This window comes from Nipponia nippon, unplaced genomic scaffold (genome assembly GCF_047370975.1).
Source record: "Nipponia nippon isolate SJK-2023a ecotype South Korea unplaced genomic scaffold, ASM4737097v1 scaffold_11, whole genome shotgun sequence".
Classification (NCBI taxonomy): Eukaryota; Metazoa; Chordata; class Aves; order Pelecaniformes; family Threskiornithidae; genus Nipponia; species Nipponia nippon.
Window position 1 is genome coordinate 27,269,835 of NW_028262302.1, and position 13,568 is coordinate 27,283,402.

Below are 13,568 nucleotides of genomic sequence, written 5' to 3' on the forward strand. Positions count from 1 at the left end.
GTTTATGACAGAAACCACGAGAAGGAATTGAAGGCCGAAGGTGTTCCTCCCCAATCTGGTTGGGCTGCCATTCTTGATGAAGATTAGCCACAAGGTTGTCTTGTGGGAGTAAGGACTCGGAATACGGAATCACAAGAGGATCTCATTGAAAAGGCACTAGGAAGAAGCATACAGTTTCAGGTTAACAAGATTCATCCTATTTCCGACCACTGAGTGGGACAAAAACTGTACAGTTTGGGATTTTTAGAGAAAATGCTGCAGGAAAAAAAAAAAAGAATTTTAACAGCATAAGCGTAAAAAGAAAAGTAAAGCTATTTTCAAATTATTAAAATGCTGAACATTTATACAGCAAAATTATATTAAAAACAGCAGCAGACAAAGTACGTCCCATCACCATTGGCAAGGGACATGTAAAATGTTTATAAGGTTAACTATAAAACAATTTTACAACCAAAATATGAACAGGCCAATTCAAGTATATATATACAGCATATATTAAAATCATATAAATTATATATTTATACAAAGGGCACAAATATAGCCAAAAGCTATAGTTGATTAAACAAACTGAGCTTGAATGATCAATTTCATCTAGAGATGTTATAATTTTCTCCCAAATTCTTTTTTTTTTTTTTTTTTAAACCTGGATAGATTGATACCTCAGATACCAAGAGTACAGAAAGCAAAAGGGAAAAAAAAAAACCAAAACGACACAAATCAAAGAGTTACCGTTCTGTATGAAATGAAGCTAACAGTGGGTGGGGTACATCTCATGAAATTCTGATTTAATTATTTCCATAGTAAACATTTATCAGATCTCTTAAAAAGTCAGGAATTTCAAGTGATCCACTTCAGATGTACCACCCTGGTGCATATATTTGATTACATTTGAATGTTGTTTGATTTGCAAACATTTGAAAAAAAATGCATACAAACACATCTCAATCTGCAAAAAAAGGTGACAGATGGCAGCAAGTTGAAAACTGAACAAAAATACTCGGCTGAACTAGAAACGATGCTCTCCTTACAGCATTTTGGCTAGTAAGTGAGCTTAAAAAAATAACTTATTTTTAATTGCTTTTTTATTTCAAAACATAACAGCATATAACCACAATCCATTGAAGCACTTGAGAATCTAAACAGTCCCATCCATGGGCTTATATTTAAACACACACTAAGTGCTTTCCTGAATTCAGGTCTATGTAAGTAAGTTCTGTGTAAGTTGTACCTAAACCTTCTGTCTTGCTGCGGCACTACCCCTTCATTAATGCAGGTTTTAAAGGCTCGCTACCTCTCAATTAACCCAATGGTCCTGGGCATGCAAGGAGCAGTTAGGGCAAGCTAAGTTAAGCAGAAATAAAAAGGCCAGACTACACATATACAGAACATTGGCTTAAAAACCAGAACGAAGTATGTAAAAAAGTAAAGCAGTTTCACCAGATGCAGGTTAAACGGAGGGAGGAAAAAAGAAAAGAAAAAAAAAGAATCAGCCATATACCATACATAATGAGCAGTGGATATCTATTACACTGAAAGGAAATCAATGCAAACAGGATTTCCTCAGTTTCAAGTAATCCTTGATGCCTTTTTGGCCAGCTGTGTTTTATCATAATAGATATTTTAATAGCTTTTATACTCTACAATTTAGGCAGCTAATTTTTCTCTTACATATCCAATTATCTCTAGTGAACATTCACCTATGGCTGTCCACACATTCTGTATTAGCTCCTTGAGAAACTATTCAAGTTAAATTATATTGCAAATTAAAGACAGTTACATTCTGTATGTTCCTTCTAGATTTGAAAAATAGGTTTTAAAGGCTTGTCAAAGTTTTGAAGAAAAAAAACCTTTCCATTAAAAAAATCTTAGCTTAAAAAAAACCATTAAGACACCTTTTTCTGATCCAGGGTACTAATAAAAAGATTACAAATATACTACAATTTGACCAAGAAGACTTCATGAATATGCTGCTTTTGAGCATGCAACACCACTGATATCTGTCGAGTTCCAGGTATCAATGTATCCCAATTCCACCACAGTCCCTCACAATTTCCTTGTCAGTTCCCCATCCCCACCCTACCACCCTATTAATAACATTATAAAAAAAGGTAAAATCTAGAGTTAGTGGCAAAATCTTCACAGTAAATTGTTAAAGAAAATGTTATTGTGGTCATTGCAAGGTGATATCAGTCAATTGGACCCTGAAAAATTAGCTTGATGCAGTTGTGTTCCCCAGACAGTTGTGTTGCGCAAAAAGGGCAGGCAGCATGAAATGCATGAGTACCATGAGGCAGTGGGATTTGAGACCAGTATTTTGCAGATTTCTCAGAGCACACATGTCCACAAGGGGTGAAAGCATGAGTTGGAGGACCAGCATCCACATAAAAGCCTGCTTCACAACCAAGCCAAAGAGGCACATAGGGGCCAATGGTTCTGCACATAGGACATTCCCGCTCATTGGCTTCTGTGTCACTGCGATGTCCCCAGTTGTGATAGCCATGAACATGACCGCAGCTGAGGTATGCCCAAGGCTGCTTCTCTTCTACCACATCTTTACGGTTGATGCTGGGAAACGCTAAAGTGTTTAACCCGACAGGACACTGTGGTCTGGCAGCGTTTATCTCCTGTCGCAGAGCTTCAATGTGTTTCTGAGTTGGAGTGTGAAACAGTCCATCTGCCGTTCTCCACAGAAGGGTGGCTCCACACAGGTCAATGAGAGAGCCATCTTGCAGGACGTTGGTCTCATTTTCTACCTAGTGGGAGAACACAAGGATAACTAGTTAAGCCTGAGAGTTTTTACAGACAACTGAGTTAGTTCTGTAAACATGTCATCTTTCTCGCCAAATTGTTACCCTCCCTTAGCATGCTACGTAATTTTGTCTTATTGTTTCCTTCTGGCCCCCCATTTGTCTGGATCCATCTCTTGTCTTTTATCTCATATTTAAGATTATAATGAACATTGGTCTTTTATTGTTGAAACATTATTAGTCTCTTATTATTGAAACACTGGAACAGGTTGCCTGGAGAGGTGGGAGATGCTCCATCCCTGGACACATTCAAGGCCAGGCTGGACGGGGCTCTGAGCAGCCTGGTCTGAAGATGTCCCTGCCAATTGCAGGGGGTTGGACTAGATGACCTTTAGAGGTCCCTTCCAACCCAAACCATTCTGTGATTCTGTGCTTGTACAGCAGGTCCAAAATTTGCAACTGTTACACGCTATGGCAATAGTAATTAATTATTATACACAGTCTTCCTGCCTGTAATTCTTTGGGAAAGGTATTACATTAGTAACCACTAACTTCTTCACTGTCCTGGTTTCAGCTGGGACAGAGTTAATTTTCTTCCTAGTAGCTGCTATAGTGCTGTGGTTTGGATTTAGGATGAGAATAATGTTGATAACACACCGATGGTTCAGTTGTTGCTCAGTAGTACTTATACTGGTCAAGGACTTTTCAGCTTCCCCTGCTCTGCCAGGTGCCCAAGAAGCTGGGAGGGGGCACAGCCAGGACAGCTGGCCCAGCCTGGCCAAGGGGCTATTCCATACCACATAATATCATGCCCAGTATAGAAACTGGGGGAGTTGGCCAGGGGGCAGGGATCACTGCTCAGGGACAGGCTGGGCATCAGTCAGTGGGTGGTGAGCAATTGCATTATGCATCACTTGTTTTGTATATTCTTTTATTATTACCACTACTACTACTACTATTTCCTCTTCCTCTGCTGTCCTATTAAGCTGTCTATCTCAATTTTGAGTTTTACTTTTCCCCCCCTGATTCTCTCCCCCATCCCACTGGGGCGGGGAGGGTGAGCGAGCAGCTGTGTGGTGCTTGGTTGCCCACTGGGGTTAGACCACAACATTCACAAACACCCCCTACCTCTGAGCATGCAATTTTTTCCTCTCTAACAGCGAGTCTCTGTATGCCTTTGTCATGTTTAAGGAAAGTCATGGCAGACTGAAGAGGAAGCTTGCCATTCCCCAGGGGCTGTATCAGCAGATTGCTCCCCTGGAATTCTTTGCCCACGTAGACTGGCAGAGGCTGCTCACGCAGCAAAAGATCCTTTTTGGACTAAAAACTGCTACCCAGGACAGACCAGCTGTCCTGCCACTCAGGTACCACTGTTTTTTTGGCTTGTGGCAAGCGTAAAGCATTTTGCAGAAGCATGAACTCCCACAGCGTACCTCATCAACAGGGGAACTCTTCCACAGATGCATTAGGGCTAAATGACAAATGCCATACTAGCTACACGCACAGGTTCTTGCAGAGATTATCCTTACAGCAGAGCAAATTACCAGTTGCATTTCTCAAGTCACAAGTTCTGCAACTGAAGCCACACGGGCTCAACGTCTGAACAATTAACCACCCCAACTCGTTAGGCTCTTTATTTAATGAGGTATTCCACGCATATACAGCCCCAACGTGCACTGCCTAAAGGCTTCTCTCATCTGACTAAAAGCAGATACTTATAACATTTTCAAGGGATTATGCCAAACATGTTGTACTTTGAAATATTCTTTAATTTATTTTAATGGCACAAACATATAAGCAACTTGTGCTATTGCTACCAGTTTGGTAGTGATGAATATATATTAAAAAGGTTCTTCATGAAATTAAAGAGGAAAAACAAACCTATTGCCTGGCTTTATACATAGAAAGTGTGTAGAGAATACCACTAGGGCAAAACAAATACCCTGAACATTAAGTAGGTCACATGAAATCATCATGTCTGCCTAAGAATACTATGACTGACAACCAATTTGGCATTTACATTTTAATCCAGGTTAAATTCACAAATTAACTGTGGATCATCCTTGCACAAAACACCTAGATGGTACAATACAGACTACAGATAAAAGGTAACCAGTGTAAAGTACTTCCAGCAGAAAAATTCAGCGTTTCAAGTAGAGACGAGAGAAGCCCTGATTTGATGCACTTTTCAGATAGTTCCTTCACAAACAGCAAACACTTTCTCGTATGCAGTGTTCAATTCATTATACAGTGTGCATTTGGTTTTATGAACCCAATCAACGAATACTGATCACATCAATACCAGTGTGCCATGTAATTTTATTTAAATGAGAATTCAAGTCATTTTGGATGCAGAGAAGGGAATTTATTTGTTTTAGTATTGCCTTTCTTTAGCAGCACTAAAAAGGTGCTTTGCTAACCACGTACAAAGGGCGCAATTGCAACATCGTCTGTCCCAGTCCCCGAGGCGATGTTTGCCTGCCACCATTAAAGTGACAAAGCAATTTACGTACTGCAGGCTGTCTACGGAAAGCAGAACAAAATATTCAAACTCCGTTTTCCTAACGCCTTTAAGCAGTCAGCATTCTGCAAAGCCAATGGCAAAGCTGGAGTCAGTTCAGTGCAAGTATATGGGACGCCTCTCTAACACCATCAAGCTAATGGGAACTAAGGTAGGAGCAGAAAAGCAACCTTGGCATCAAGAGAAGGATGTTCCCCCCCCCCCCCCCCGCACCCTTTCTCTGTCTTTAAACTCGAGCGGCTGGGTGATAAAGTTACAAAAGAGATGGGGCATCTTCAGTGTCAGTGAAGATGCCCCTTGAACATCCTCTCACTCCCTGAATCCTAACAAAGAGCAGGAGGAGTGAACCATGGAGGCTTTTCCAGGTCTGCAGACAGCACAGCATTCTAACCTACCCAGAGACAAAGAGGACTTCTGGGAAAGCTCATCTGCTTGAGTGAGAATACGGCTGGCTGTCCTTCACTGGGCTACTTCTACATGTTGTTGTTTGACTTCTTTCTTTTTTTCCTTGAGGGTAGGGGGATGAAGGAAGAGTGATGATAGCACTCTCCCTCCTAGGCTCCACAGACCTTGGGAAGGGGAAAGAACAAGAGAGCTATGGGAATTCCCTTTCATCTTCTATGGAGAAGAGGACATGTTCTTTCACAGGAAGCTCCCTCCTGGTTATGTATGCCACCGGTCCCTGGGGCAGCTGACATCTCTCACTTTTGGCAAAGGCAAAGCCCATCCTGCTTCACAGGATAAAACAGGAGTATACTTAGCAGTATATTCTCTTCTAGCAGGGCTTCTCTTATCTTAGCAGCAGGTAAATCAAACAGAAGCTGCGTTATCCAAACTTGTTTTGCATGCACGTGGGCTCTTCCTTTTAAGATAGTACTGCAAAAGACAGCTCCCCATGCAGTAACTTCCAGATGTCCCCATGTCCCAGGAGAACCATTTCAGAGGTGGAGATTCAAGAGCAATGTTTATTTAGCTTTTACACTCTATGCTATTTGAGTTGGAAAAGCAACATTAGCAGAAAACTTAAAGAGCGTTCTCCTGTATAAGCAGAAACAGCACAGCAGTACAGAATCTACTGTAATGCACATCTACTTGCACGATTTCAGTGTCCACTACCCAGGGACAACGCTATTACTCTGCAGGCGCCCTGTGACTGCCTCCATTCAATGCCAGGAAAACAAATATCCCTCGTTTTGTTTTAATTACCAGTTACTTTCAACTTACCAGTTTCCCCCTTTGTTGAGCAGATCGGGTTTCCCGGAGAGTGTACACATCGCCACAGACTGAGATTTCCCGCCAAACTCCAGGTTTAGACTCCTCAGTGAACCCTCCTTTTGGATGCATGACCAGCACCCCATTAGTTGTCAAGCCATCCATGTGGCCATCAGGATTTTTCCACTTTGCCGCTTTTTCCTGCATGCGACAACCACCCCAGGAAAGAAAAAGTTTGTCTAAAAGTTTATGGACTAAAGTTTTACATACTGAAGTTTTACTAGCACTGTCTAAAACACAACATTTCCTCACCAGCTAGCAGTGCTTACACATAGATTTATAAAAAAAGCATTTTTAAGAATACCTTGTGCCAGAGCAGTAACATCTTTTGCTTATGCATCTTCAGTTACTAGTCTATCTTAAATATTATTATTTTTAACTCAGTTGAGTGCCTCTGACTGCAGGTCAGGTAAGACTTAAGGCCTCAAAGGTCAGCAGCATACTCCTAACTACCAAAATGGAAAACTACTGCAACGGGCACATTCTTTTCCATAACACGGCTATGCGCTCCTCGGTCTTCAGCGCTCAGAACTGCGACGGCGGCTTATTCACAATGAGTATCAAGAATATATCGAACAAACCTAAAGAAAATCCACTAACAGTTACTAAAGTAGAGCTTCATTGTTAAAGACAATTATCACCACGAGTCCATGCTGGTAATAAATCTGGCACATAAACCCGCAGTTTCTACTTAACACTGCAGCTGGAACACTGGAGTAATAAAAGTCTAACAACGGTATAAGTTATCAACTAGTACAAGGGAATTTTGGGGTTTGGAAATAACAGAGAATAAAAACAGAGTTTGCTCGTACATAACAATTATTAGTAGTACTTACACCAAGAAATATATTTTTAGAAGAGTCAAATCCAGCTGCAAAAATCCTTGCAGTATATGGTGGGCTCCTGTCACAAACAATCCTGCAGGCAAAACGGGATATGGTGCTTTGCGTAATCTGGGTTTCATCATTATTTTGACTTCCAGAAATAGTATCTGTTACTACAAAATCTATGGGACTTTCTGTTGACCTCCCAACCTGCAAAAAAAAAAAAGATAATAGTATAATTAGAGCCATAGAAATATCAAGCATTAAGGACAAAATTTTGCCAAGTTAATGTTGATGACATCAGTAAAATGTCTACTGAATTTTTGGATGGCAAGATCCAACCAGAGACTAATCTGTCTTTTCACGTTTGTCCTAGGCACAAATACAGCTGCGCTGGTTTTGTCTGGGATAGAGTTAATTTTCTTCCTAGTAGCTAGCATGGGGCTACGGTTTGGGTTTGTGCTGGAAACAGTGTTGATAACACAGGGATGGTTTGGTTACTGCTGAGCAGCACTTACACACAGTCAAGGCCTTTTCTGCTCCTCACCCCGCCAGCGAGGAGGCCGGGGGGCACGAGGAGCTGGGAGGGGACCCCAGCTGACCCCAGGTATCTCCCACACCATATGGCGTCATGCTCAGCATATAGAGCTGGGGGAAGAAGAAGGAAGGGAGGGGACGTTCGGAGTGATGGCGTTTGTCTTCCCAAGTCACCGTTACACATGATGGAGCCCTGCCTTCCTGGGGAAGGCTGAGCACCCACCTGCCGATGGGAAGGAGGGAATGAATTCCTTGCTTTGCTTGTGCACACAGCTTTTGCTTTAACTATTAAACATATTATTAAACTGTCTTTATCTCAACCCATGAGTTTTCTCACTTTTACTCGTCCAATTCTCTCCCCCTTCCCACCGGTGGGGAGTGAGGCGCTCTGTGGGGCTGAGTTGCCAGCTGGGGTTAAACCACCACATCATCACTGACATGACAAGACAAATTTTCATTTACTACAGCTGATGTACACACTTGCCCAACACAGCTGCAACGAATTGTTTGACCGAGTATTGTCAACAGCATGGAAGTACTAGCACCTTGGTATTTCATAATCCAAGCACAGCAAATTACTTACCACTATATTCTATCAATTAGGAAAACATGAGCTTGAAATGACAAGTTTTATTCACATTTCTAGTTCCAAGTTAATTTGCCATAAAAAGAAAGGAATTTTTTTAGACCTAGAGCTTGGTTATTTTGATACATCGTAACAAAAAGCTACCCACCTCCATGTTTTCAGAATTTGTAGTTCCAGAATAGAAGAGTTTTAAGGGAAAACCCACAATGTGATTAAATTTATTCCTAATCATGCATGTGTATTACTAAAGAAATGAAAAAGCTTTCTTCAGCAGAAATAAAACACAGCTGATCAGCAGACAAGAATATTTTTCTATCCTGACATCTATAAATTTTAATTCCAAAACTGGAAACATCTAGGCATCTGGAACAGAAAACTTCATTACAAAATGGACAGAGGGATCTGACTGCCGACCAAACATACAGTGAGGCTTTATCAATACTTCTACAGGCAAATTAGTGTTGCACCAACTTTGAGCATAACTGGGAAAGTGGACCTGAGGAACAGGGAGTGGAACAGAATATTAATTCTGCAGACACCTTCTGATCGAACAGAAGAAAATTAAGAATATTCTTCACACGAAGCTACCTTCAATATCACGAATCTACATTTATATAAAAAATAACCTTCTCACTAAACATGATTTCATTGTCCCCCAAGAAGTTACATTCTGCTTAGCTTCTTGCTCTTCATAGCCAGCTATGGGAAGACACGTATGGTTCCATCATTAACAAACACCTCTGCAAACTACATTAGCTGTAAAGAAACATTATTCAAGAGTCAAGGAAAGTGATATTATTAATACTTAACCCTCATCACAACTGAGCTGATAGCAACAGTACAGGCATCTCTCTTCTGCTTTCAGTTCTACTTGCAGTGTTAAACGCAAATATGTGTCAAAATTCATGTCTTAAGGGACACATCCAGTTACTTTCTCCATATCACAGGTCTCAACCTGAGTATAAAATGTGATGAGCTTACTGCAGAAGTGCCAAGGAAATACTAAAACAGGCCTCATCAAAAGCATGCGCTTCAATTTTTCACCGAAAGTAAAGTGGTGACTACGAGAATACCCAAGATAGAGTTTAAAAACTGCTTAATATGGGACATTTCTGATTTATATAACCTGGCATGTTGAAGCTAAAACTTAAAGCTATATTCTCCTTCTTTTTACAGTATTATTTCTCACAGGCTTCTATTTCTCATCCAATGCAATTCCTGCTAAGACTCAGCACCAACCAGCAGCAGGAAGCTTATTCATAACTTTTCACTATCCTCTGTCTGTATGTGAAGTCTCTTAAAGGATCATCAATAATGAAGTACATTTATTCATAACAATTTTTTTGCCTTTTGCAGTCTGTCAAATAGATCGCTCTCTCAAAGCTTTTAGATGCAATTAAGGGAAAAACCTGCCTTACTTTCCCTTAAAGGATGACAAAACACACATGTGTTTGCTCCCAGTCCTCCTCACTTCATACCAACCAGTCAACATGAAATCCGAGTATGTTTGGATATAAGCATGAAAATCTATATACAAAGCTTTTATGTGGTTTTTAAAATCTCTGAAATTACATGTAATATTTTAAGCCAGAAAGTAATTATTTATGTATCTCATTTGTGTCACAAGTATGTCTATACAACATCATGTATTTTAAGTATTTGGTTTATCTTTTGGATTTTTTTTTTCCTCTTGAAAAAGCCTTCTAGTGGATCAGTCCCGTGTATTGTGCTACATTTCAACACTAACATTATTTTAAGAAGTGCCCTTCAAAACACGGCAATTTCCCCATGCTCCGTATCAATTCAAAATTTTGTGTTTGAGATCATCGGAAAAGAAAGCGTCTCGGGAACAAATGAAGAACGTGATGCTACCAACATTTATCCACCAAAAATTTTAACTTATCTGATGTTGCAGTCAGACTACAGTCACTACAGACCTAGTTCCATTTTTCAAAGCTACTCTTTACAGGCTTTATTATTCATTTTTCTTCCATTTTCCTCTATAGCACAAAAGCCTTTATTCTTTTCAGTAATTTTAGGCTATATTTTGGGACTCTTGTTAACGGTGTCATATTCTATATTATTTCATTAAGTTACTTCCAATAACAAACCATAAATCTTCCAACCGATGCGTAAGACAGCTTCTGTTGTCTACACTACAGGTTATTGTTAAAAGCTGTGTAAAAGCCAGGCAGTCAATCAATTTGCTAGTGTCTACCGTCAATCAAAGAACTGCTATTAAAAATACTCACTCCTGAGACAACACAAAACCAGACAACCTGCCAGCAGGTAATTTAACAGCTGCAGATTCTTGGACTTCAACAGAGTTTCACTCTGATGATAGGGAGAATTGGACCATGCATCTTCTGAAGGCCTGTCCTTCAGAGAAAAAAAAAAATCAATTCTTCATATTGAATGTACCTGGTTCTTGTATAAACTTGCAGTTATTTAGGGTACTGGCTACAGATTTTGGTTCCTTGTAGTGGTACAAACAGGTATAACCAACCCCTTCTCATCCAATCAAACCATGAAGGAACAGGTTCTACTCCAACTGATGCATCACCAACAGAATGGTTACTAAACTCTGAAGAAAATCTTCCTTTTTAGCAGCATATAGACGCTGCAGCATATAGACTTTGGGAGATGCCAGATGGAACACTTAGGACATTCTTTTTGTTATTGCATGAAGAAATCTGATCTGTACGTCACTAAGACAAAGCTATAGAGTAGCATTCGTACACAAATTTCACTAGAGAATTACATTAAGAAAAAAAAGAAAATGCACACACAACACAGCAGAACAAGTTGGGGGGAGGAAAAAACAAAAAACAAAAAACCCACAAACATATTCCCAAAACCCAGTACAGGGCACAAGAACAGAATCATATGAGGTGTCCAGGACAACCTTCCAAAGCAGCTGAACACCTGCAAGTTTCAAATCCCTGCAGCAGGAGGTTGTGAAACCATTTAGTTAAAGGGATCCAGCAGGAGATGTTTGTCAGGTGCCTGAGCAGGATACAAGCGAGCAGGGAAGACAAGAGCACCCGTTTCTGCATTGTTTCCAGCTTTCAAGAAACAAGAACATGCCTGGTTAGTGCTCTAAGTAATGTTTTCAAACACTCTTTTAAGAGTATGCTTACTTATAAATAACTCTTCATGTTATCTTCAGAAAAGAGCTAGTAGAACAGGGGGTAGGACTGCTCCTGTATGAAACTCCATCATGCAGCCAGTGAACATGCTCATAACCTGCATGGTTAGCAAATGACGCGTGTCTGTGTGGGGGCACAGAGTACATGCATGGTGATTTAAACCACTTAACTGCTGAAGTCTATGCATGAAGATACGGTCATTTTCATTTTATTATGGAAAATGTCAAGAAAATTGGTATTTAGACAGCCTAAACACTGCTCTTCAATGCCTCCTGAATTTCTTTACTGCCCCTTGTATAGTCTCCCCACATTTTCCATATGTACCTCACTTCTGATAAGTGTCTACTCATGCTTCGTTATGAGCTTGGAAAGCATAAAATAAGAAGCTACGCTGGGTTTGCAATCTTCAAAATTTTCCAGTTTGTTTCTGGAAAAAAAAATAAATGCGGAATACAAGTCACCAACACAACACATCTCATGTTTTCCTTCAAAGAGAAGGACTGACAACAGACTCTCGAAGTGGAAGGCGGCAAAAGGTGGCAGCTTTTTTGCAAACCGCGAGTCTCCTGCATTTTCACAGGAAATCAGCTCTAACCCAATGGATTCAACCCTTACAGGTTATAAATGATACCCGACCAAGAAAGCAAAGACCTCTGCCATCCCTTTTCCTTATTTCAGGTCCCACTAAGGTGTTACTAACAACCGCCATTCTAAGCTTCTCACATTCCTTACTATGGTTACCTTAGTGAAGTCATGCAGTCCTACTATCCCATTTTACAGAGAGGAAGATTGAGATTTAAAAAAAAAAACACTAAGTGATTTGCCCAAGATAATACATGTTATCAGCAGCCAAGGAAGGGCCTCAAGATAATCCTGTGGTCCAGGCATTATCCTTCCCTTTTCAGCTTCCACATCCTTGGCAGTGTTCTACAAAAGCCAGGAAAACACATTTGAAAAGAAAACAGCGAAGACCTCCAAGGACTGTCTATTCAAGCAATGCTTGATCAACAGTAAGGTTTTACTCTGTGGATCTATAAAGACAACGCGGAATTTGCCATCGTGTACCACAGGGCAGCACAAAACAGCCCTCAAGTAACTCTTCTCCGACTGCCTACAATCAGATTACTGAGAATAATTAACACCTAATGGCTTATCTAAATAATAGAAGCCTCTTCAGCTGCTGTCTGGCATCACTTGAGCAGCAACATATTGCCACAGTCTACCAGACTATTCCTTTTCCCGTTTTCACGGCTATCAGACCCTCTAGGCCAACGCTTGCAGTGCGATTCTCAGAAGACAGCTACAAAGAGTGGAAACATGAACCAGGACACAGTGCTTGAGGTGAAGCTGAGATCAAGTCACAGCATGACAGTCTACACATCTCAAGACAGAAAAAGACTGCACTGAAACCAGGAATTTTAACAATACGGAAGCCTTAACCCTGACACATTAGCCATTTGAGGGGCCACCAGAAGGACTGAGACACTCTACCAACACAAGATTCCCCTCAAGAAGTTTTATTGTTATTAAGATGGGACAGTTTGACCTGTTACAAGCCAAACCAGTGACGTAACTACAACCGTATGGCAGATAACTGCCTGAACCACAGTCAGCCTCTCACAGGTGAATTAGTACATGGGCCAAAATTACGGCTTTTGTGACATTTCACCAGGCACCCGAGAGCGGCTGGAAGGAGAAAGCAGGATCTGTGCTTGTAAAGTGGCAGTAAGAGATGCGCACTCCAGTGCCAGCCGTGGAAGCGCAGCAGGGCTCTGGGTCGGGCAGCGCAGTCCAAGCTGTCTCAGCACACTGCCCTGGGCAGATTCCTCCTCTACTGAGCACCGACGGATCCTGAAGGGGAGCAGGGGAAGTATGTTGTTAGCTGGGCTATGCTATGCTTAACCAGCCTATTCCTCACTGAGCCAAAAGCCT

The 13,568-nt window shown here is 40.9% G+C and overlaps 1 protein-coding gene across 3 annotated transcripts in view; it reads right to left on the reverse strand.

Moving 5' to 3' along the window:
• Window positions 1-764: 764 nt before the first annotated feature.
• Window positions 765-13,568, reverse strand: part of PELI2 (pellino E3 ubiquitin protein ligase family member 2) — a 79,053-nt gene continuing 66,249 nt past the window's right edge. For 2 of the 3 annotated variants that reach the window (XM_087748069.1, XM_087748071.1), the window contains exons 4-7: window positions 13,377-13,487; window positions 7,377-7,574; window positions 6,493-6,681; window positions 765-2,753 (exon numbers count right to left, since the gene is read on the reverse strand). In XM_087748069.1, the coding sequence (XP_087604195.1) occupies window positions 2,187-2,753; window positions 6,493-6,681; window positions 7,377-7,574; window positions 13,377-13,487 (1,065 nt within the window). In that variant the 3' untranslated portion in view covers window positions 765-2,186. The remainder of the gene's footprint in view (window positions 2,754-6,492; window positions 6,682-7,376; window positions 7,575-13,376; window positions 13,488-13,568) is intronic. The other variant, XM_087748070.1, reaches the window with a different exon arrangement.